Below are 22,387 nucleotides of genomic sequence, written 5' to 3' on the forward strand. Positions count from 1 at the left end.
GCAAAGAACAAAAATATGCATGCTCCCATGCAAACTGAAAGGTTTTGTTGTCATTTTATCAGAGACAAGAATGAACCTATACACGTTTAGGAAGCAAAGCTTATTCTCGCTGTGTACTGCTCTGATACCAAGGAGAAAAATCAGCTTTTACTGTATGCTTTCTGCTATTGCAGGACATGGGAGAGCACCCATGAACTAGGCGGAGTTGTGTTATGCTAAGCAACTGGACCACAAGGGTCAGAATCTTTTACAGACACCTTCAACCAAATTCAGGACTTAGCAGTTTGCTTGCGTGTCTTTTAGTTCTCGCCATATGCAAACAACCTTTCAGTCTGAGAAATGAAATGATTTGTCAACATAAACTTGACATTTAACCCCTCTAGCCTCAAAATCTTAACAATATTATCAATAATTAGCATTACAGAAACAATACTGCAAAGGCTGCAGGACAAATGGAGCAATGGCTGCTCATGTTTCTTCCCTCTAAGCTTTGTCCATCGACACTTATTTCTTCAGGTAATTTCATCTTCAATACCTTCTTCCAGGTTTGGGTTTTTTTCTTCTATGATAGTTAAACAATAGACAAATTAACAGGAAGTGAACGCCATATGAAAGATCTATAAGAAATCCTTCTAGAAAAATCATGGTCTATCTTGTCAGTGAATATGTGTACAAGCCTTTATCTTAAGGGTGGCAAAGAAAAAAAGTTTCCTTCTAAGTTACTGTCTATAGAATCAGTCACTTAAGTTTTGAGCATACTGTCAGGGAACTACTAACAAGAAATACCATGCAATATACACAATAGCTAGATAACAGGTAGCTACCTATTAACTTTTAATATGCCAAATTTTCTAAACATTTTCAGCCACTAGGTTTTATTACACAAATACCAAGTTTCCAGTTACAGAGCTTCTGTTTCTGTATTTACCTTTAAATAGGAATGGGAAAAAAAAAAAAAGTACTTTCAAAAATTGTAGCCCCTAAAGACAGTAACCCCAGACAAGTTTATAATCACATCGGGATGGGACACTTTCTAGAAATATCTGGTAAGAAAGAAAGAAACAGTTAAGAACATAACTTCTTAAAAAGAATATGACATTCACTTGTCTATTTACTGGGAGAACAATGAAGTGATGAGAAATACTGGGTATTTCAAATGGACAGCAGAACCACAATAAATTCTTGCAATTCACATAGTCTTAAATTCTTGACTGAAATCTTTCAATAGCCGATTTCCACTCTCACTGTTTCCTAGTTTATTCTAGCATCTATTCTTTATGAAACACTACATTAACAGTGTTCATTAAGCACATTTCTGGAAGCATTTAAAGCATTTCTTGAAACAGTAAATTACTGTGTGTTCCTAGACTGTTTTTTATACTTCAGGAATCAACACATCGTATCGTTGCTGCTAGAATTTATAAACTGCCAGAATAATCTTGAAAGTTATGATAACCAAACTGAAGTAGCTTCCTGATATTCATCATCATTTAAAGTGACTAGCAGGTCAACACATAGGAAAAAATGAAAGAATTAAATATTCATCAAGTTTGATAACTATTACCAAACTTAAAGAAGCAAAAAGCTTATACACCTCAAAGGAGCTATTCTCTCATTGCCAAGACTTCATTTGTAATTTAAGTTTTTAAAATATGTACTCCATTCATAAACGTTAACTACATTTCATGATTCACACCACATTTAGGACCAATAAACCTGATTTCTCCAAGCCTGCACTCTCAGTTCAAGACTGTTCTATTATACTTCACAGGAATGTTAACATAGAGGAACAATTATTTTAAGCCTTTTTTTTCAGTGAGAATACATTTTACTCTGGTATCTCCTGCTGTTTCCATTTATCCTGCCACAAGAAAAACAGAACCAATTGTCTCTCCTTTCTATTGAAAGCAACACTATGTCATAGGGTTCCAGATCAAAAATTATTTCACAACAAGGTTTTTTCTACTTTTTACTTCTGTTAAGTCATGAAAGGAAGCATACAAATGCATGTTAGCAGAGGAACTATTAAACCAGAAAGTGGAGGTCTGATTATTAAAACCAAAACTTGGCTACAGCACCAAGACTATCGTCCTCCTTTAGGAGCTCTTTTATGTGGGATTTCCTATCAATTTCTGTTTGCTTACAGAAAACCTGTAACTTACAGTTATGCAAATGAGAAGACATTTAAAAAACCAAACCCACACATCCAGCTAAAAATTTTTCCACTATCATTTACAAATAAAAGCTCCTTGAAAAGCAGTGCATTTTGAAAATTTGTCAATACTTCATGAATTTTCCTAATTGCTTTATAAATTTTCAAGAGAAGCTTCACATTTAGACAAAAATACTGAGATGGTTACAATGCACAACTAATGGTCATCTGTCTACAGACATATGTTAAGTGTATCATATACATACACATATCTATAACCACACACACCTACCCCTAACCATGAAAAACAGCAGAGGGTTTTTGGGGGGAGTTTTTTGGTTTAGTTTTGGTGGTGGTGGTGGGGTTTGTTTGTGGTTTTTTGTGATTTTTTTTTTTTTTTTTTTTTTTAAAGATTGCCTCCCTTAACCTGTACTTGCTCATGACAAAAAAGCGTCTATTTCAACAAAACTACCGAATATTGTGAAAGAAATATACTGACCAACCAACCTGGCCAAAACAGTCAATTTGGCTAAATGACTCCTTTCCCCCAAGATACAAACTCACATTCCTCATCTTCTCCAATATCTTCGAACAACCTGCAGTATTAATTCATCAGACAAACTAATGGTTCTGTAGTTAGCAACTAAATTTCAATGGTTACTAATCTGTTTCTGAATTTAATTGGAAAATGAGACAGGAAGAAAAAAGAACATGAAAACAACAATAGCCACTAACCTAGTAATAGTATTAATGCAGAAAAACATCAAATGAACACCACACATATGAAATGAAACCTTGGGAAAAAGACACAACAGAAGTGCTCAAAAGCTCTAAAGTAAGAGGAAAAGAGACAAATGGGATAAAGACACTACACACACATTCCGGAACAGGGGTGTTGGAACAAACTCAAACCTACTCATGGATATGATCTTTTTACTTTGGGTTCTTATCAGAGAGAAAATTGTTCAAAAGCATGGTCTCAACAGAATAAAGCTGTTTGCTAGTAACTGGTGAACATACAATGTGATGGTATTTCTATCCTAGCACTATATATTTAAGATTAATTATAGAAGGATAGCAAGTTTGATTTATCTTTACTACAATCTCACATCAAGTAACTCAGGGTAAAAACAAAGAAACAAAAATCTAACCCATTTTTAACCTTTCAAAGACATCTCTTTGGATCTTCAAACTATGTCTCTAGTTAGAAAATACTATTTGCTAGGGACTGACAAAAGCTTTGCTCAGAATTCAAAGACAATTCCTTATTATTATATAATGTCACATGTGTTACACCTCCCCCATCTGCAGTATTGAGTTCGTGTTCCAGGAAGAATGTACGCTTTATATAATGGAAGCGAATGTGATCCATGCAACAACATATGGGAATGAAGATGTCTTTTGTCAAAGTGATTTTCACCCATTAATTTTTTGAATGAGTCAAATTATTTAAATAAATGATAAAAATAAAAAATAAATTAAAATTATAAAAATATTAACTTTTTTTTTATTCTTAGGGACTGAAACTGGCAACACATTGCTTTTCATCAACAAATGTGGGAACATCAACAATGAAACTTTAATCAGGAAAAAAGCCCAAAACCAAATACAGTTACCTATGTCTTGAAAGTCATGATACAGGAAAATATGTAGGATTAGATATACAGCTTGGACCGACTGTAATTTTAACAGTGCAAAGGATGATTATTTCAAGAGGAGACTTCTAAAGTTTAATTACTTATTGTAAAATAAATGTTTGTAATAAAAGTTCAAATAAAAAGGTGGCGAAAGAATGCAAGGGATGCACAGCAGGAAGGATACCACTCTCACATACAGCACAATCTCTTAAGTAAGGCCAACTTGTGTGACAGCAGAAGTAATAGAACTGGGGAATCAAACACAAAGTCATAACAGAATAAATGGCACATATTACTCACAGAACTTCGCCTCCAGGAGGTTTGTGTAAATTTATCAGCATACATGCATGGTGCCCCTGCAGGTTTTTGACTGTCTTTCTGGCAGTTACACCTAGTGGCCTTAATCACCCCCAAAAAGAGAAAAAAGAACGAACTTGTAAGAAAACAACTAACCAAGGCTCTTGAAAAACACAGTCAAGGCCCAGTGTTCAAATAACATGCATTACTTGACAGTACAGCACAACACAATTAAACTGTAGAAACTAGTATTTACAGTACTGCACAACAGCTTCTTTTCCCAAAGTATATTCAGAAATAATCTAGAATAAAACGTGACTTTTGGAAAGTGTTTTTGATTCACTCGAATTTCTGAAACACTACACTCTCGAAAAAGTCACCTTTTAATAATCACAAGTAAGTTATACCCATCTTCACGGTGGAGTTCCTTAGCTGCAGAAAGGTTTTCAGTTACTACAGTTATTAGGTATATGACCTAGCAGGAAAGGAGAGATTTCCTTGAAGAAATCTTTAAAGGCCGACAGTAAGAATGAAACTAAGCATACAAAAAAAAAAAACCTCTACACTTACTGCAAAATACTAATAGACTTTATTAGACTTTATTAGTGTAGCAGACAATTTCTTTTGGTATGCTGTGATCTGGAATTATGATGTTTAAGCAGCAGAGCAGAAAGCCAAATCTTAACCTTTCATTTTTGTTTTAGAAGGAATGATCTCATGCTAGACAGGGACACTATGAAGATCACAGGTGACTTTCAGTGCGTGTATGTACAAAAGCACATTACAAACATTTTATTAGAGATTGTAGTCACATAAGATTGACTCCAGCTATGATAAATAAATATGGTGTGCACCTTCCGGCATTTCATCTACCCTACCTTTCAGATCTTGCTGTGGCTTGAAAACATGGGGTTATTTTATGAGAATTGTCATAGAGGTGCATTTACCAAAACCAAATGCAGACATACGCATGGCAAAATCCAAAGTTAACTTAGCACAACAGTATAAAGCAGAAAGGCATACGTTACTTTTAGTCGAGGACTTACATGTTTGCCTGAACCTGATATACGATGAAAATGTGCCCATAATTTTTATTTCACCAATTTGATCTTACTATTCAACATACTTTATTTTATTGGGGTTTTTAGGTTTTGTTTGTTTTTGAAAGAGAATCAACTTTGAATACTACCTTGCTCAGCTTTACAGTCTATGGTAGAATTCTTTAGTGAACTAATGGACACTCGGGGAAAGGAGGAGAAAAAAAACCAACAAACCAAGTAGAATGATAGGCCCTATACTTGTTAATTTTTAAAATACTTTAAGCACAAAGTGCCTTACCTTTGCTCATTGTTATTTCTGAACAGCTTCTAGAAGTTTATGTTCAAAGTGTTTCTTTCAGAAATTAAATACATTTAACAATTGTATAAATGTCCTTGCTTAGTGCCACACATGCAAATCATAACTGGCCTACAGAATTAAAGATCCCAGGTGTACAGCTGCAAACGCACTGGAACATGTAAAATAGGTCTGCTAACTGAACCTTCACAGACCCATGAGACAGGTGGGTCTAAACAGAATCCAAACTTACCTTAGTTATAATGAAAGTGTACGAAAAAAAATCAGATGCCTAGCCCTCTTAGAGCTTTCCTAAGAATTACCTATTGAAGTTACACTCTGCAGTGCACACCTGGGATTTTGTTAAAGATTTAGTAGCATACTTACAAGTTGGTGCTCTAATTGGTTGATTGTTTCGTCCTTTTTCTTCAGTTCATCTTTAAGCTGCCTGATCTCATTCAGCAGATCATCCATCTGCAACAGAAAAGTGGGCAATACAAGGTTTTCTATAAAGGACTACACAATCTAAATCAATGCCTATACAGAACATATCACATGAGATGTTCATGGAGGACTGGCAGTAACATTAGCAGATGTTTTCCTCTTATTCACATGGTGAGATAGGCTGTAGACATACAACTTAAAGAGTGAAGAAACTTGACTAGAAATCTCTTTAAGAGGCCCAGTTGAGCGGACCCACTAAATTTTCAGGCTAAGTCAGTCAGCTGCACTTCTCACGTGGTAGTTCATCTGTCATACAAGCAACTAACATAATGTAGATGAACATCCCTAGCAATCAAACACTACCCATAATCCTCTTTATCCAACTGCAAAAAATACTGAAGCTTAAAGGTTAAGTGAGCTGCTATTTAGAAATCATTAAACAAGAAACAAATAATTTAGAAACGTAAGCATAAGGACATTTATTGAATGCAAACAGCACAACCAATTCAAATACGTCCTACTGAAAACTGAAGACAAAATTATGCAAAGTTCAGAGACTAAAAAATTGGTAAGTATTCAAGAGTGATTTTTTTAAAAATAATTTCTCATCATAACATATTTTTAATGTATTTCATAACTGTGCCACTATAGCTAGGCCATAAGTTAAGGGGCATACTTCCATTTAGTAACATACATCTACTATTTCAGTTTCACTGAAGATGTTACTAATTACTGCTTTGGGACCACACCTGATTGGTTGTGCAATTTTTCAAACCATATGCCATCACCAGTTCAAGAAGTGACAATTCAAAGTGTCAGTTAAGCCTAGCCTTTTTTTTTTTTTTTTTTTTTTTTGTTAAGAAGATAAAAAGCAATACTTTATCTTCTGGGAATTAAGACTAAGATTGAGAGATGTGACTGTAGGAAGACAAGCACAACAAATACATCAGACAACAATTAAAGAGAAAAGAAGGCCTAAATGTTAACCACTTAGAAACCAGGGTTGCTAAAGGATGATGTATATGGATATACAGCTTTGGCAAACCTCTTAAACCTGGAAAACAGGATTTGGACAGACAGCTTCCAAATAGGACTAAGACTGTAAGTGTTCTTCCCTTTTGAGAAGCATTTCCAATTTCATTGCATCTTCAGCAAGTATTTTACAGTACCGTACCGATTTTACAGTAACAGCCAAGCAATGCTATAAAACCTTAGCGCTGTAGAAAGCACAACATTACAAATCTGTGACCACAGGAGATAATCCTTTTTGGAATACCCATTGTGATTGCTTCTTCCTTCAGTTTATTGTTTTAGAATGGCCATTAATCTTTGATTTTGTGGGGTTCAAATTGTTTTTAAATTATATCTGCAATACCTCCGTTATCTCAGGGAAAAATTACTTTAGATGAAAAATATTTTGAACTGAAGTCAACAATAGATGTAATGAAACAGACCAAGTAATTGAATAAGTATGGTACGATTAGACTTCAAAGCAAAAATTGTTTTTTCAAAATCCAACACTTATCAAGCAAGCAGAAAATTTTTGAAAGACGTTACTTTTCAGCTGTTAATTTGCATGACTGCTACAAATACCAAAAGGCAAAATTATTCTACTTAATTAACTGTGCTAGCAAGTACATATTTTAAAAGGTCAAATAAACCCTGCTATTTTAACAAAACTGTGAAGATTAAGTACATAAACATTTGCTAGGTTTGCATTTAAATATAAGAAAGAAACAAGAAGCAGCACTTTGTAGTGACACAAAAGTTTTTGGTTTGTTGTTGTTAAACACAAACAGGTTTGTGTCTCTTATTCTGTAGAGTAAGTCAGTGTCATTTACCTTAAAAGTTGACTCAGGTTCTTGTGGTTCTGGACTTGGAACTGAGAGTGGGATGTCCTGGAGTGACACATTTTCATCATTCTATCAGGTAACAAAAACAAGAACAAGAGGCTTGAATTACTGGCTGAAACTCCTCCCTTGCAAACCTGCTTTCAAGGATGGAGACACAATCTCTCTGCAGAACTTGTTACGGAGTCTGAACTCTCTCACCATTAATTTTCCTCTTAGTCCCCTAATAGGAAAGCTTCCCTTGCTGCAACATATATGTACAGCGCCCAAATAAGGGCCATCAACAGCCTCCCTTCTCCTCGCCAAGCTGTAGAAACAGCTGCAGCTATGTCAAGGCGTGTTGATTTTGCACAAAAATCCACTAAAGAACTGGCCATTGTGTTCAAATGTGTTACATCAGGAAAGAATGATGCTATGTGATTTTAAACGCTTCGTTTCCTTTAGCGTCCATTCAAATATGTCTAAACAATATCAAAATAAACAGCCAAAACAGTTCAGCTAGGAATTCTTAACTAAAAGCAGCAAAAATTGCTACTGGGCAGACCAACACAACACAAATTCACAGCCACTGGAACTAAACAGCAATTACAAAAACTGGTACCACACAGAAGTACCCTTTCCCCCCTCCAAGACAGTCATGAAATTAAGCACAGCAAGTAGAAACAGAAATACCTATCAAGGATGTCAAAATGTGTTTGCCTAGGTACGTCCTGAAGCACTTCCACTCTCAGGACAAAAAACCATATGCAGCCACTATGTGCAGTCCTCTAAACCTGTGGTGCTCGACCCTGAAACGTTTCAGTTACATTAGAGTCAGGTCAGACTGAACAACTGACAGTGTATTCTCGTGGTATGTTCTCAGGTTTGTATCGTGATGTTGTGTCCAATCTTAGTGCAACACAAAACTACAACGTAATTACAGCAGTTATTTTATGGTCATGGAAGACTGTAACCCTTCACTTCCTTGGTGTAAAAAGATTTATTCTCTGCCCTCTGCCCCCTCTCTGTCCATCTCCTCCATCTGCTATCTTCTTAAAGTTAAAATAAATAAATTCTCTACCTTACAGTATTCTCCTTTATTTTTAGGGTTCTTAGAGGGGAGTTTCTTTACCCAATGACTCCTCTGCCTAGGATTGCATTTGTAGAACACAAGGGCAGCATGTCTCAAAACCTGTCTAAAACCAGTCTGAAGCCGAATCAGCAACTCCCCAAAACCAGAAGAGTAATACTGCAGCCCAAATGCTAAAGATCAGTTAAGGGAAAACCCCCACAATAGACCTATTTATGTTCTTCATGTTCACGAGGTATCTTTTTTGATTTTTAATCCATCAGAAATTTTTCTAATACATTTTTAACTAAACTGCAAAAAACACACAAAAGAGTGAGACTGTCCAGATGCAAACAAAGCACAGATTACGTGATGAACTTTTAATTATTACATTTTTACTCTTTCCTACGGTCAATGCTTACTTGCAACTATGCACAACCATCATCAAACTTAAAGGATAAAAACACAAAGAACTACCACACAATTTCAAATCACAGTTAACATACTGTAGACAGTTAAATCTCATTTCCATCACTTAGATGTAATTTTATATCTTGCATTTTTTTGGTGTTTTGTTGGTTTGTAGGTTTTTTTAAAACTTGGCTTTTTTTTTTTTGAAACCTATTAATTATGAGAGCAGTCAAATTTCAAGGCTACAAACTCCTTAACATAGCAAATCCTTCACCTTACACTGTCCGACACACAGTTTGTTCAATTCACAAATAGCCACTTGCCCCTTCTGGGCAGATCGCCAGCAAGTGACAGGCTGATGAAGCAGCAGTTTACAGTCTGTTATGAACAAATTCTAACAGTGTTTTGAAATAGTTTGCACAATAATCGTGTGAAGAAAAACCATTATTCAAAAACATTTATAAAATGCTAGAAGTGAGCAATTAGAATCATAGAAAAATTTACAGATTATCTATTTTGTGTGTTTCTTTTATATTCTACAGCTAACAGATTTCCTCAGCATTTACCATTTTAAACAACTAATAAAATACACACACACTCAGAGGAGAAGATACCTCAGAAAGTCAGTTATAATTGAGAAGGAGTAATCATGGGAACAGAAACACCACAAGACAAACGATTTGAGACAAAAGTATCTTGCAAGGCTTCTAAAAGCTCTATCACTGATACCTCTGCTATCCTTCTTATTCCCATTAAAATGCATATAAGTGGAGCAATAAAACATTGTACAACAGCAGATTAAGACCTAATTGCAAACGAAGTCAGTATGTCACACATTCTCTGGCGATATAAATCAACTACTCCAGCCCTATGCTATATCTAGCTAATGCTCACTAGCAAAACAAGAACTGAGTTCATCTGCACCAATTCCCTTACCACTGCCTTCGTCATCTTAATATACATAATGAACACAGGGCAACTGAAAAAAAATAATAATCAGTTCTAATACTATCACTGGGAATTTAAGCATCCCATTGTGAATATATGCTTGGATGAATCAAATTTTTCTTGTTTTGCTTCTTTCTTGCTCATCACATTGCTAAAATGAGATTGAAGAAAGGGAAATAAACAGAAAAAGGCTACTTATATACAAAAAAGATTACAATTAGCAAAACAAATGTAACTGGTTATACGCACATGTTATTTTTGGTAGCATAGGAATTATACGCTATGATATCACCAGACTTCAGGAACTTGGGAAGAACATACACTTTTAACCTTTAGGTAAAACTACAACAAGCTTTACAAAGGTATCATCACATTGCAATAAGCAATATAAAAAGCTGCTACCTTTCCGTTTTTACCTAACGTTCTTACAGTAGTAGAATACATTATTCACTACATTATAACAACATCTTAAAAGCAGTTGTACGAGCCTCAATTGTGCAAACGTAAAAGACGCTGGCAAAAATAAGAACTCAGGATAGTTTGTTAACCATATCAAAAACAAATGCTTATCAAATGCACAGAAAAATAATTTCTACTTATAAACATAGGCAGAAACAATACATTTTAATTGAATTTCCTTAGCAGAAGATTCCTTTTGAAAAAATAGCAGCATAAGAAGGAAGAAAAACAGTTAATATTTGTAATTACTTTCTAAACTTAAAACACTGCAACAAACAACTCAAACCTCATACATTCTGGCAATCCTGGTACAGTTATTTTTAAACATCACTGGCAGATTAGGCATGAAGATAACTTGCAATATGTAAACTGACAGATGACTAACATTGCAGACATTCACATTTAATTAGTTAGGTAGGGACAGTCTTCAGTTATAGATTGATTATTTTAACCCAATGTAAATCCATATATAACTATTTGCACGCAATATTTAAAAATGAAAAGCAATCAGGTAACATGGCAGTGAGTGAGCATTCAACAGTCCTTTTCTTGTTGCTATGAAAATCAGCAACCAATTTGAATTGCTACCCGACTACAGTCATTTTCACCTCAATTACATTTCCTGGAAAGTTTTTGCTGGACTTAAGTCCGCAGCATACACTTTTGGCCAGTCATGGGTGGTGTGGTCCCTATGTAATAAACTGAAGTAATCAATAACTCAAGGTAAGTTTTAAAGTGGCTTATAAAATTACAGCAAACCTGGAATCAGAAACCATTACAAAATACCCCAGACAGAAAATCATCCCAAATTCACTATAGGTACATAAAGGGAACAGGTGGTTATGTCAGGAAAAAAAAAATCCACACATAAATTCCCTTCAAACATCTTTAGAATACTCAAAGACTAGCAGGTTGCTCTGAAAAAAAACCCCAACTTCACACTTGTCTTCAAAAAGGTAGTGTAATGAGATGTAATTCACCATCTCTCTAATAATGTGTTTGTATTTATGAGCAAAGTGCCTATAGAACAAATAGAGAGGAATGTCTCAAGCTTTACAATCATGACTATCAAAGTAACCTGATTTCAAGCTGAATATTATTTTAGCTTCATATTCCTTTGCAAACAGTATCTGTTGATAAAATTAATACCACCTTAGTTTTCTACAAACCAGTCGATTTTATTGTTTCAGGACAAATTCAGTGAGAGTTACAGATACCACTTTTAAGTGTACACAGAGGCAAAATATGTAAAAATACTTTCTTCCTCAAGTATTAACATTGTCATGCACCTTATTTCTCTGGGGTTTTTCTACATGTCCAATGTTTTTACATGTTTCTTACATGTTACAGTAACTGAAGCATTTTATTATGTTCTCTACTCTGCATCTGTCATTTTTAATCCATCTCAAGATCATGAGCTAAAGTTGTGGGAACAATTTCCATCATGGCTGTCACAGGTACACCACAACTCACCCAAATACAAAGAGAGCCACAAACTGAAACCTGTATTTTTGAGTGGCTGTACTTAACATGCTCTCATGCCAACATTTAACAAGTGTGAAATCTTAAGCACAAATGACACACAAATCCCTCTGCTTTTTTCACTTTACAAATCCCCAAGAACTGACTTACTGCTTTTGGTAAACAGAATACCAAACATAAATTTTTATTTAGTCCCAGATTACTAATTATGATCACATACAAGTATTTAGTCAAGAACAGCTTAATAATAATAAAAAAAATCTCACTACCTTTCTAACCTGAATATTAGGTAAACTGCTGCTATGTATAGATAGATTGTTGGGTTTTGAGCACTGCAATATTTCTGCTGATAAACAGTTCAGCAGCTCAAAAATGCTACATTTGCTTGTATTCTCTCCTATCCTCTCAGCAGTTACGTGTTCTCATTTTACATGCCTCTATTTTAAAAAGACAAAAACACAACCAAAAAGAACAGTCAAGCTCCATGACATAATACATCATAATAGTCCCCAGAACATATTTCAGTATTATAAACATGCACCTCCTATACAGCATAGAGACAGCTGTTCTCACTGCCTATGCTTTGCATCTTCCCTTTCCCCCTTGCTTCCTTTGGGTGCTATTACTTGCAGGCTTTAATTAAAAGCACAAGTAAAATAAAGGAAAATTGTAGAACTTCTAGAAGAATAGAGGAAGAGGAGAGATAAAGGGTATTCTCTCTTCAGAAGAAATCTCCCATATTGCCTCAGAGGAAGATACAAAGCTCAAAGCTTAAAGATAATTGTTTCATTATACTAACATAATTTAAATTCTTCAATTACAAAAATCAACCCATTAGAAGCAAATGCATTTTCCACAGCTATCTTGTGGTTCCCAAACAGCATAAGCTGCCTTTTAACACACAGGATTTTAAAAGAATTAACTACTAATAGCATACCAATAATTTAATCTTGAGAATTCTTTCAACATTCCAGCATCTACAGCTCACAAAGTTGAAAAATGCTAAACAACGCTCTCAAGTTCATCAAGGTTTATTAAAGCTTTATCAAGATCTAGCCTTTGATTCCAAACTCAAAGTTTTTTTGTAAAACTTACTCATTTATTTGAACAGTCTCCTTTGCTAACAGCATTTTTACAAAGATGCAAACAGATGATTCATTAAGCATCCATAAAGTGGATGGTGATACTTACCTGCTGACTACTGAGCATTTTGCACGTAGGTTCATACAGATATCACTATGAATGAGCATCGTACAGTCTCCATTGCCCACTGTCAACCACTGTTACAGTGATAGTCTGAACAGCTAACCAACTGCTTAAACTTAAAATTTGTCTATTTGCTACTTTTTCTTCATTTCTGTGGTTCTGTTTCTTTCAAGCACAGTTAAGTCACTGAGGTGAACTATTTTGTAGCTAAGAAAAAAAATTCACAATTGTAGGTGTATTTTCTACAACTTAATACATGAAAAAAAATCTATTTCATTAAGTAAATATATTTCCTCCTTGTCTGCAGGCTTCTTAAAGGTAAGTATCTGTTACAGATTGCACCAGATGTATATCTTTCAAGTATTTATTGTGTTCTTTTTACAAGTGACATACTCATCTAAAACCTCAGCAGAAACATCGTGCATTTTACAGTTTTGCACTACAGACTTCATTTCTTCATTCATACCTCTTCATACAAATGGGCTAGTCATTTCTAATAAGTTACAATGAAGATTTGTGCTTGAAAATATAGAATTTATTTCCCATTCATGAAAGGTAAGTTGAAAAGAAACATTTTTTTATGAAACCTGCCTCCCCAGAAGAAAAGGGCCTCACAAATCTCACAGCTCAGTGAACCCCTTCATGCTTCAGTACTCCTTAGGATATCAGCAAGTGCTTATCTGAGATAAGACACAGCGGTTGGGAATCAATGTGGCCAGTCTTGAGAGAAAGTTACTAGGGAGGATGGTCAATCCTTGCCTAGATCAAAGGCTCCAGGGCATCAGGAAAGAACATTTTGATTTAAGTAAGAATTGTACTAACACATTAGCTCTAGTTACCCTTATCTAGAGCAGCAAGTTTAATAAGTTAATTGAGGAGGAGAAAGACAGAAGTTTGATAAGAAGAAAACTTACTAACTATTAAGCATGCAAATCAAGTACCTTAGTCAATGTTTAAGAGGTATTAACATTTAGATGTCAATTATTACTAGAGTTAAGACTTCCAAAGCATTTTCTTCTTACAATACAAAGTTAGTGCTCCAGTTAAGCATGGAGAACGTTCACCAGTAGTTCAACGTCTCCCTGTAAATATTTACAGCTGCATTTAGTGCATGAAGAATGTACTTTTTTTTTTAATTCCATGTAAGCTAGTATAACAGTACTGCAAAATCAGAGAACTTTATACTTAATACAGTAAAAATCTTTAAAAAACCCTGCAGGAGAGACTCCTGCTCCTGGTTTCACTGTTTGAAGGTACAGAGAGATGGCAGCGTGTGAGGAGTAAACAGGCAGCATGTGTACTGCTGGCATTGTTATCCTGGTCACACGGAGTTCAGAAACTATTTGAGCTAGACTGCTCAAATAACTATTTATTTTTCCAAGAAGAGCTGGGAACACAACACCAAAACCATGCTGTTGCAGCTCTATTGCTAGTAATATTCAAGATAATTTATATATGGTTATGTGAGCTCCAGTCACAGCAATGAATCCCATATAGCACATGACGTCTCCCTAGGAATCTGTTAGGTATACATTCGTTACATGCTATGCTCTACAGTAAGCCACACTACAGTTAATTAGATCCATTTTATACAAGTGAATATAGATATTATATCTTACTATAACTGTTTCTGTGAGACCTCATGTCCAAGACCTGACTACAGCTCTATCTCTACCTATCCAAATTAAATAATAACACTAAAAGTCATAACTGGATAAGGTAACACCTATACATTTAAGCTTACATTTGCTTCATCTGTATTGTAACAACTTCTGCTTCCTTTACTATGGCTAATGTTTGAAAGGAGCTGACTTAGTATCTCGCTTTTTTTACTTGGTGGGTTTTGTTTTTTTTTTTAAGAGGACTGAGATCAAGCCCTAGTCCAGTATTCAGACTGCTAAAGTTCATGTCACTGTTTTCAAAACTAGACTTCTGCTCTTCATGGTAAGCAAAAAAGAATTTCAATATTTTAACTCATTTCTGTTAGTATAAAGCTCGATATTTTCAGTTAAGGCTTAACACTTACAAATAATGAAAAACTATTTCATACAAAATTTACTCATTGTTTAGTAAATAAAGGTAGTAATTGTCTGAAGTCTTCCCCTCTGTAGCAGGTTACTTTACTTTTACATTACTATTCATATGTTTATCCAGCCTTTTAATCAAACAATAAGTCCAGCGCCGAGTTTTGGAAGCAGTGAGTCAAAGCAGGGGGGGCTAGGTCAGAAAATATAGAGAAATATGCTTGACAAAGTTTGAAGGAATGAACAATGCTTGTTATTACAAAACTAGCTATTACAGGAAGGGAGGGGGAGAAGATCAAGCTTTTGACAAAAGCAGCAACAGATTTTGAAGAACATACATATTAGAAGTAACTTTCTCCCATGAATTTAGGTTTTTTAAAAAACTTACACTGAGCTACTTGAGGCAAGGTTTGTGTTCTGTAACCTTTTAGAAAAGTCTGGCTGTTATAAACTAGATCAACATTTAAAATACAGTATTCTGCAGGGGCACACACTAATTTGGCTATAAAGTGCACACCTTTACAATTACAGTGAATTACACATACACAAATCATCTATCTAATTGTTTAATTGTCCTTGTGTTAAGGGCACTAAAAGCTCCAGATAACGAGTTCCCCGGTATCTGTTTCATGTACTCATTGCAAGCTTGAGGCTGTTGGGAGGCACAGTTCATGCAGTCCACTATGCAGTTATTTGGACCTAAGAACACACCTTCCATCCTCTCTGACACTACATTATTTTTGTTACAATAGCATTTCTGATTTTGCCAGTGGAAAAACATCTCCAGTCTTCTCAGTTACCACAGGAAGCAAATGCTCACATTTCTAAAAGGCAGGGTCATTCCCTTGAATTAGCCTCAGGGTTGATTTGCTTTTTGTTTTGCTGTGTTTCGTTTCAGTGTCTTACTTTCAGGGCACAAACTTATTCCCATTACATTATCCTGTTAGAAAAGAACAGCAGTAAATCTAGTATTAAAGAGAACATCACACAGGTACTTTTCAGTGCTAATCTGTATATACCACCACAGAAAGTCTCATGGACTTTTTTTTTTTTCCCTAAGGTAACAAAGGAATTTTTGCAGCCGAAACACCATACTTCTGCTGAATCGTCCAGCGTTTTACCAAGTCCTGGAATTTGCCAGTTTTTGAGGCGAAATGAAAAAGCTCCTTAAAAGCTTATGACAATTCAGTGATTTTATACACTAGAAAGGTTAAATTTGAGCACTTCCAATCGAGATGACCCAGTAGGATTTGCTAAGATTTTTGTCAAAACACAGAGAAAAGATCAAAAGAACAAAGAAAACAAAACCTTAAGAAAAAGCTGTTAGCACTGACTTGCCAAATGCAAGTTTGATCAGTGGGATCAATTTTTCTTTTCTCTCAGCTTTTTAGGATCTTATTAAATAAAAGCTTGTCTTCACATCCACTGATTTTTTAAAATTTCTTTAGCGTTATTTCCTCAGAGATGCAGGAAAACATTATTTAGTATTTTTTGCAGACAGTAAAGTGCTGAAAAAGCAAAAGTAGTACTATTTTAAATCGCAATATAAAGCGCACACTTTCTTGGACACATTAATTCAACATATAAAAGAAATGACAGTAGCTTAATAACACCAAACAGAACATTAGCCCACCTAAGCTCCCCCTACAATATACTTTACTGCTTTTGTTCCATTTAAACAGCTCACCTGATGCAGTAATCTCTTCAGTTTCAATAACTGAGTTTTTACAGCTGTGCAGTCTTGGACCATGTGCCGAAGGGTCATTTCATCAAGCATCACAGTATTCTCCGGTAAGCCCACCAGCTGTCTAGGAGCCTGGTAAAAATTCGGTGTTCCATAGCTTTCATAGTGACCAACAGGAGATTCTAGGTAGTTTGAGCCCCTAAAAAAAATAATAAAATAAAGACTAAAAAAATCCAAACAGTGATGAAAAAGTAGAGCTAGAGAGCATTTAGTAAAAAAGAAAGTGTTATGTAACCTGAGCTATATCCACATACTGTGGCATAGAGCAGAAAATAAATAAATCAGAAAATGTCAATGCTATTTCACTTAAGTGCTGGACTTTACTTCCCACTTGTACAAATACCTTGCAGACCAACAGCTACAGTACCCTAAAACCAGCCTGCCCATCAGGATTTCTTTAAACTCAGTCATGCAAGCTAGCCTATAAGAACTGTAGGATTACTAGTTAGTTTTTAAATGAAAAGTAAGTAAAAACTGTCCAAACATACAAAATGCAAGTAATAAGACAGTGTAATGTCTTTCCATGGAACACATACAGTAATTTAGTCAAGCATTTATATTATCTTACAAAAACAAGTAATAAATATTTAGATTAAAAAACACAACAGAAACAAAAGTTTTGAAAATAAATGGTTATAAATCTCAGTGATGCTCCCATGCAGTTTATAGATGTATATACAACACCTTGTACTCAGTACAAGACAGACCCTCTAATGACAAAGATTTCTCATTAGAGTATTTTAATGGCTTGGGAGAAAAAGAGGCAAGTCCTTTACCTGTTTAAATCATTTTTACTATGGATATAGTGATCAGTATGGCCAAGGTGATAGTGATCCTGTGTATTCCATCGCTGCTGTGGTGTTCTTTTCCAGAATCCTTCCTGATGTTGTCTAGCATTTCTGTCTTGTCTATCAAAACGGCTCATATTTTCACATTCCTCTACAGAGAGCATAAAGTAAAAAAAAAAAAAAGAAAAAAGTATTTCTAAGACCTTGTAAACAAAATATTGACTATGTGCTGGTAACTTGTAGCATAAAGTTTCGGGGGTTTAATTTTTTTAAACTGATCCAAAAAAAAAAAAAATGCATTTTAGAACTGTCAAACAGACTTCTGTAATGGTGTCACATTTTTAACAGCATATAAACTTGTTACAAGATTAATCTGTAGCAGAAACTACAGAATTAAGCCTTAACAGTATTTCCACTTTAAGAAGAAAAATCATTTGAAGAGCTATGGGGAAGAAAAAGTAATCCAAAAGTACCATTTTTTGGTCTGACAGTATCTTCAGATCTTTAAAAAGTTCAAACACTTCACACAAAGTCGTTTTAGAAAAAGGCCAGTACTTTGTTCCAAAACAGAACAGTTTCAGTACTTAAAATACATATATATATATATCTCCTCTTGTTCACCGTGTTTGTTTTTCAACTTGAGACACATTTAATCTTGATTTACCTGGACAACAAGCATGACTTAGAACAAGCAAACAAAATCTTTAAAACACTAAATTTTGCAAAGCATATTCCACAAACTTCTTAAGAGAACAAAAACTATTTGGCAACAGCTAGTAAACCACTAGAAACAAATCCAAAACAACTGCTATCCGTGCAGTCAGACACTGGAAAAAAAGAAGCAGACTTTCTCCTTCACTTACCCAAGGGGTTTTTCCTCACACTGTCAGTCTTCTGCTAGAAAAATAACTATACAAGAGCACATTGTTTTATTCGTCTGCCTACTCAGTTGCACATAAGACGCTCATAAACAGGCCTTCCTTCCTGCTTAGTTCCCAGCCTGCGTGTTGTTGGGAAGTGAGCCCAGTTTTACCCTGTGATTTAAAACTGCTATCCTCACTCACTGCATACTTGTTGAGCTAGAACTGTTTCTATAAATAGTGTCCAAGCAGCATCCCAGACTCCAAAGTGAAACAAGGAGAGTTTCTAAGGACCTGGAAAGCCTTAAGAGTCTGACATCACTGAAGTCACACATCAATACAAAAAAAAATGTTGGTAAGAAGTGCTGTTAAATATGATTATAATTAATACTCATATCTACAATTCAGTTTTTATCACCAAATTCAATAACCAAAAACCAGGTGAGAAAAACTTGTTCATCTAAAGTAACAAAAGACTTATTTTCCTTTAGAAACATCCTTGTACGGTTCATAACATGGAAATTCAAGTGGGTCTATTCAAAATAAGCCTACAATAAGCTTAAATGATTATATTATGATGATTTTCAGCTTTGGAAAATGAAATTGAGATACCGAGTAAAAACACATTATATTAACAACAAACAAGTTTCACTTTTTCAGGTGGTCACATTCACTTAAGGGGAAACCTGGAGGTGGCTTCTGGATTCTTTTTTTCAGATCTTCTTTGCTAAAAATTCAGAGATTTCAAGATAAGAAGTGATTACAGCAGATCCCCAGTTTATGCCACGTTAATTTTATAAGGAAACTCAACTTCTACAAAATGCCAAAAATAGGAGTAATTAGCTAATCTCAAACAGTAAACTTCTCCTGAATCAGCAGCTTACACATAAGATCATCATAATCACAAAACATATTCCAGCTATACAAATATTCTTGATACTTAGCTGTAGAAGTGAGAGTAGGTTTCTGTTTATTATATTGATGCAAATAAGAAAGAAGTGAATTAATGATTGCATTTAATCAATCATGTCTAGATTAAATGAAGTTTTTTATGGTTTTGTGGCAAACATTCACCTTAAAATGCATGTATTAACAGTTTTTTAATTAGTAACTTGAAATTACTCATGCAGATGTAATGCATGTTTTATAAACTAGGAATTTTAAGAGAAATTAATCTACCCTTCAAAATCATTTCTTAGTTTTTCCTAACAGAATTAAAGTTAACCTTATTGAAAGAATATCCCCTAGGCTTGGATTGTTACCCATTCCAGAAAAATTGAAAAGTAAAAAAATAGGTGTTAAATTTTTATCTGGGCTGTAAAGTTGAATACTAGCATTATTGTCAATAAGCACCTTTCACACAAGTACTTTGTAAAACTTCTTCTAAGACTGAAAATATTAAGTACTGCACTTCATACGCGCACACTCTTAAAACATGATATGCCATCGTTGTGGTAATGGAAGACTAGGTATTTATTTACTGTTAATTTAGCTTCGAATCTAACATACACACAGGAGTCTTCACCCAAGGAACTCAAAAAGCTACTCAAAAAAACCTGCATTTGCCCAAACTTCAGCAGGCAGCTGAACGGTACACAAAATAATGAAAGCCTTTTTTCTTTCAGTGCCTGTTTGTACAGCCTAGGGGACTGCAGTGCTCCGTATTCAATGTTTCTATTCATTTGAAGATACATTAGCCTCCACTGAACTTTAAGACAGAACTAATACCTATAATCACATGACAGTGACAATTCTTACAAGTAGGCCACAAATGACCAAAAGCAAATGCTTCCAACTTTTCCAGGCCAGGATTTGAGTAAGTATGTCAATAATTTGCCTTACCTAGTTCATTCTAGTTTGAATTTGTATTATGTTAGTGGCATGCAGGTGCCAATATCCTTCCTGTGAAAGTTTGCCAGCTTCCTTGCTGATAACAACAGCGCATAAAAGACACCTTGAGAACACACATCCTAAATCTTAAGGTTCCTGTTACCCTGAATTGTATAAAAATATATTAGGAGATACTGCAATTTTGTAGAAAAAAATAATTATTTCAAAAAGATTACACTGTCATTCACCAAAGCTGAAAAGATGCCGTTCCAACATTTTCAAATATAGCTGAAGCCTAAGACTGAATGATCAACATAAAAGTTTGACATTTATCCTATTAAAATAATTTAAACAGAACAAACAGTGTGCAACAAGGTTGCATTTTTATAAAAGGCAGTACATTTCTAATTTTACAATTATCTAAATGCAAAGATTGTATCTGGGGAAACAAATAACACACTTTCAACATTTCAGATAAGAAAGAGCTGTTACTTAAAGAAAAAACAATTTGAGGAGTGCATTGGCTTATTAAAAGAGATGTCAGAACATAACTCAAAAAACTCTTAAGTCCATAATGCATCTTCGCAATAAGATTGCTTGGCTACTTTACTAACCTTTGTCATGAGGTGGGTCCTCAGGCAGGTCCACATCAAGCATGAGATCATCATCTTCAAGATCACATGAATCAAGATTATTCAAAATATCCTGCAAGTAAGAAAGCGTGAGATATAGCTGCTTTAATGATACTTCATTTACCCTACTATCATAACATTTTTATTTCAAACCTTTGCTACATTTGTATTGTTCACATTCCCAATGTTATCAGCAGCCTACTCCCTTTAGAAGCCAACATCAATCTTACTTGAGACCGTCTATACAAACAACAATCGTAATAACTCTAGTAATAGCATATAACAGTGCTAGATGAAATAACTATGGATAAAAACATTTTTCTGCCTGATACCTACGGAATACTCCAAAGATTTTTCTTCATTAATTCATTAATCCATTAATATACTGCCTCTTCCCCAATCAGAAACATTTTAAAACTAAATTACTTTGCTCACTTAGAATTCAAAAACAGCTATATGAAGAGAAGATGTTGAATCACCTTATTTTAGCTCTCATATCATACTATTGTAACCTAATGGAAAGGAAGAGGGGAACCTGTATTATCTTGATTTTTTTGGGCCAACGAAACTTAAAATATGCTGCCGTCACCACTAAACTCTGCTGCTTTTGACTTTAAGTTTATGGTTCATACAAAGCAGTTTCTAAAGGGACTAACAAACTCATGTTGCATGGGTGTACTAGTAGTACAAGAAAAATTCAGTCAAATGTTAGTACTAAATGGAATTATACGTATTGTAGATAGCAATGTATATTAAAGAAAAAGGACTATAATGTCGGCAAATCAAGACAGTGTTAGGAAAACAAAAACCAACCCCTCTTCCCTTAAGTTTACAAACATTAGGAAAAACTCCAGAGGTCAAGGCTGCAAAATATTCAGCTTATTGAGTGGACAGATGCTGCTAGTATCACGCTACTGAGAAGGCACATCAGGCAATGAAGTGCAGTACTTGATCAGAAATGCAGACGCTGCTTTACCTCATTACTCAAAGAAAGCTAAACTTATTAATACCAAGTGATTGTAACACAAAGTAGGTCTAAGGAAACTGTTACTAGTTATGCAGTTTTAAGTCTTGAGCTCTGTTTTCCCATACCCCACAGATAAAAGCGATAGCTTTAAGGCCCAAGATCAGACTCTGGCACTTGACATCTGCCTCTTTTCTAAGAGCAGAGATACAGATTTTTCTGTATCTAACAGCTACACCCAAAGATGATTCATGGGACCAATACTGAAAAAAGCTA

General features: G+C 34.9%; 1 protein-coding gene across 5 annotated transcripts in view; it reads right to left on the reverse strand.

The window, feature by feature from the left end:
• CCSER2 (coiled-coil serine rich protein 2) overlaps positions 1-22,387 on the reverse strand; it is a 73,392-nt gene that overhangs the window by 18,051 nt on the left and 32,954 nt on the right. For all 5 annotated transcript variants that reach the window (XM_055806019.1, XM_055806006.1, XM_027785882.2 and 2 more), the window contains exons 4-9: positions 21,130-21,220; positions 17,814-17,976; positions 16,981-17,176; positions 7,707-7,787; positions 5,809-5,895; positions 4,090-4,188 (exon numbers count right to left, since the gene is read on the reverse strand). In XM_055806019.1, coding sequence (XP_055661994.1) covers positions 4,090-4,188; positions 5,809-5,895; positions 7,707-7,787; positions 16,981-17,176; positions 17,814-17,976; positions 21,130-21,220 — 717 coding nt within the window. The remainder of the gene's footprint in view (positions 1-4,089; positions 4,189-5,808; positions 5,896-7,706; positions 7,788-16,980; positions 17,177-17,813; positions 17,977-21,129; positions 21,221-22,387) is intronic.

This window comes from Falco peregrinus, chromosome 1 (genome assembly GCF_023634155.1).
Source record: "Falco peregrinus isolate bFalPer1 chromosome 1, bFalPer1.pri, whole genome shotgun sequence".
Lineage (NCBI taxonomy): Eukaryota > Metazoa > Chordata > Aves > Falconiformes > Falconidae > Falco > Falco peregrinus.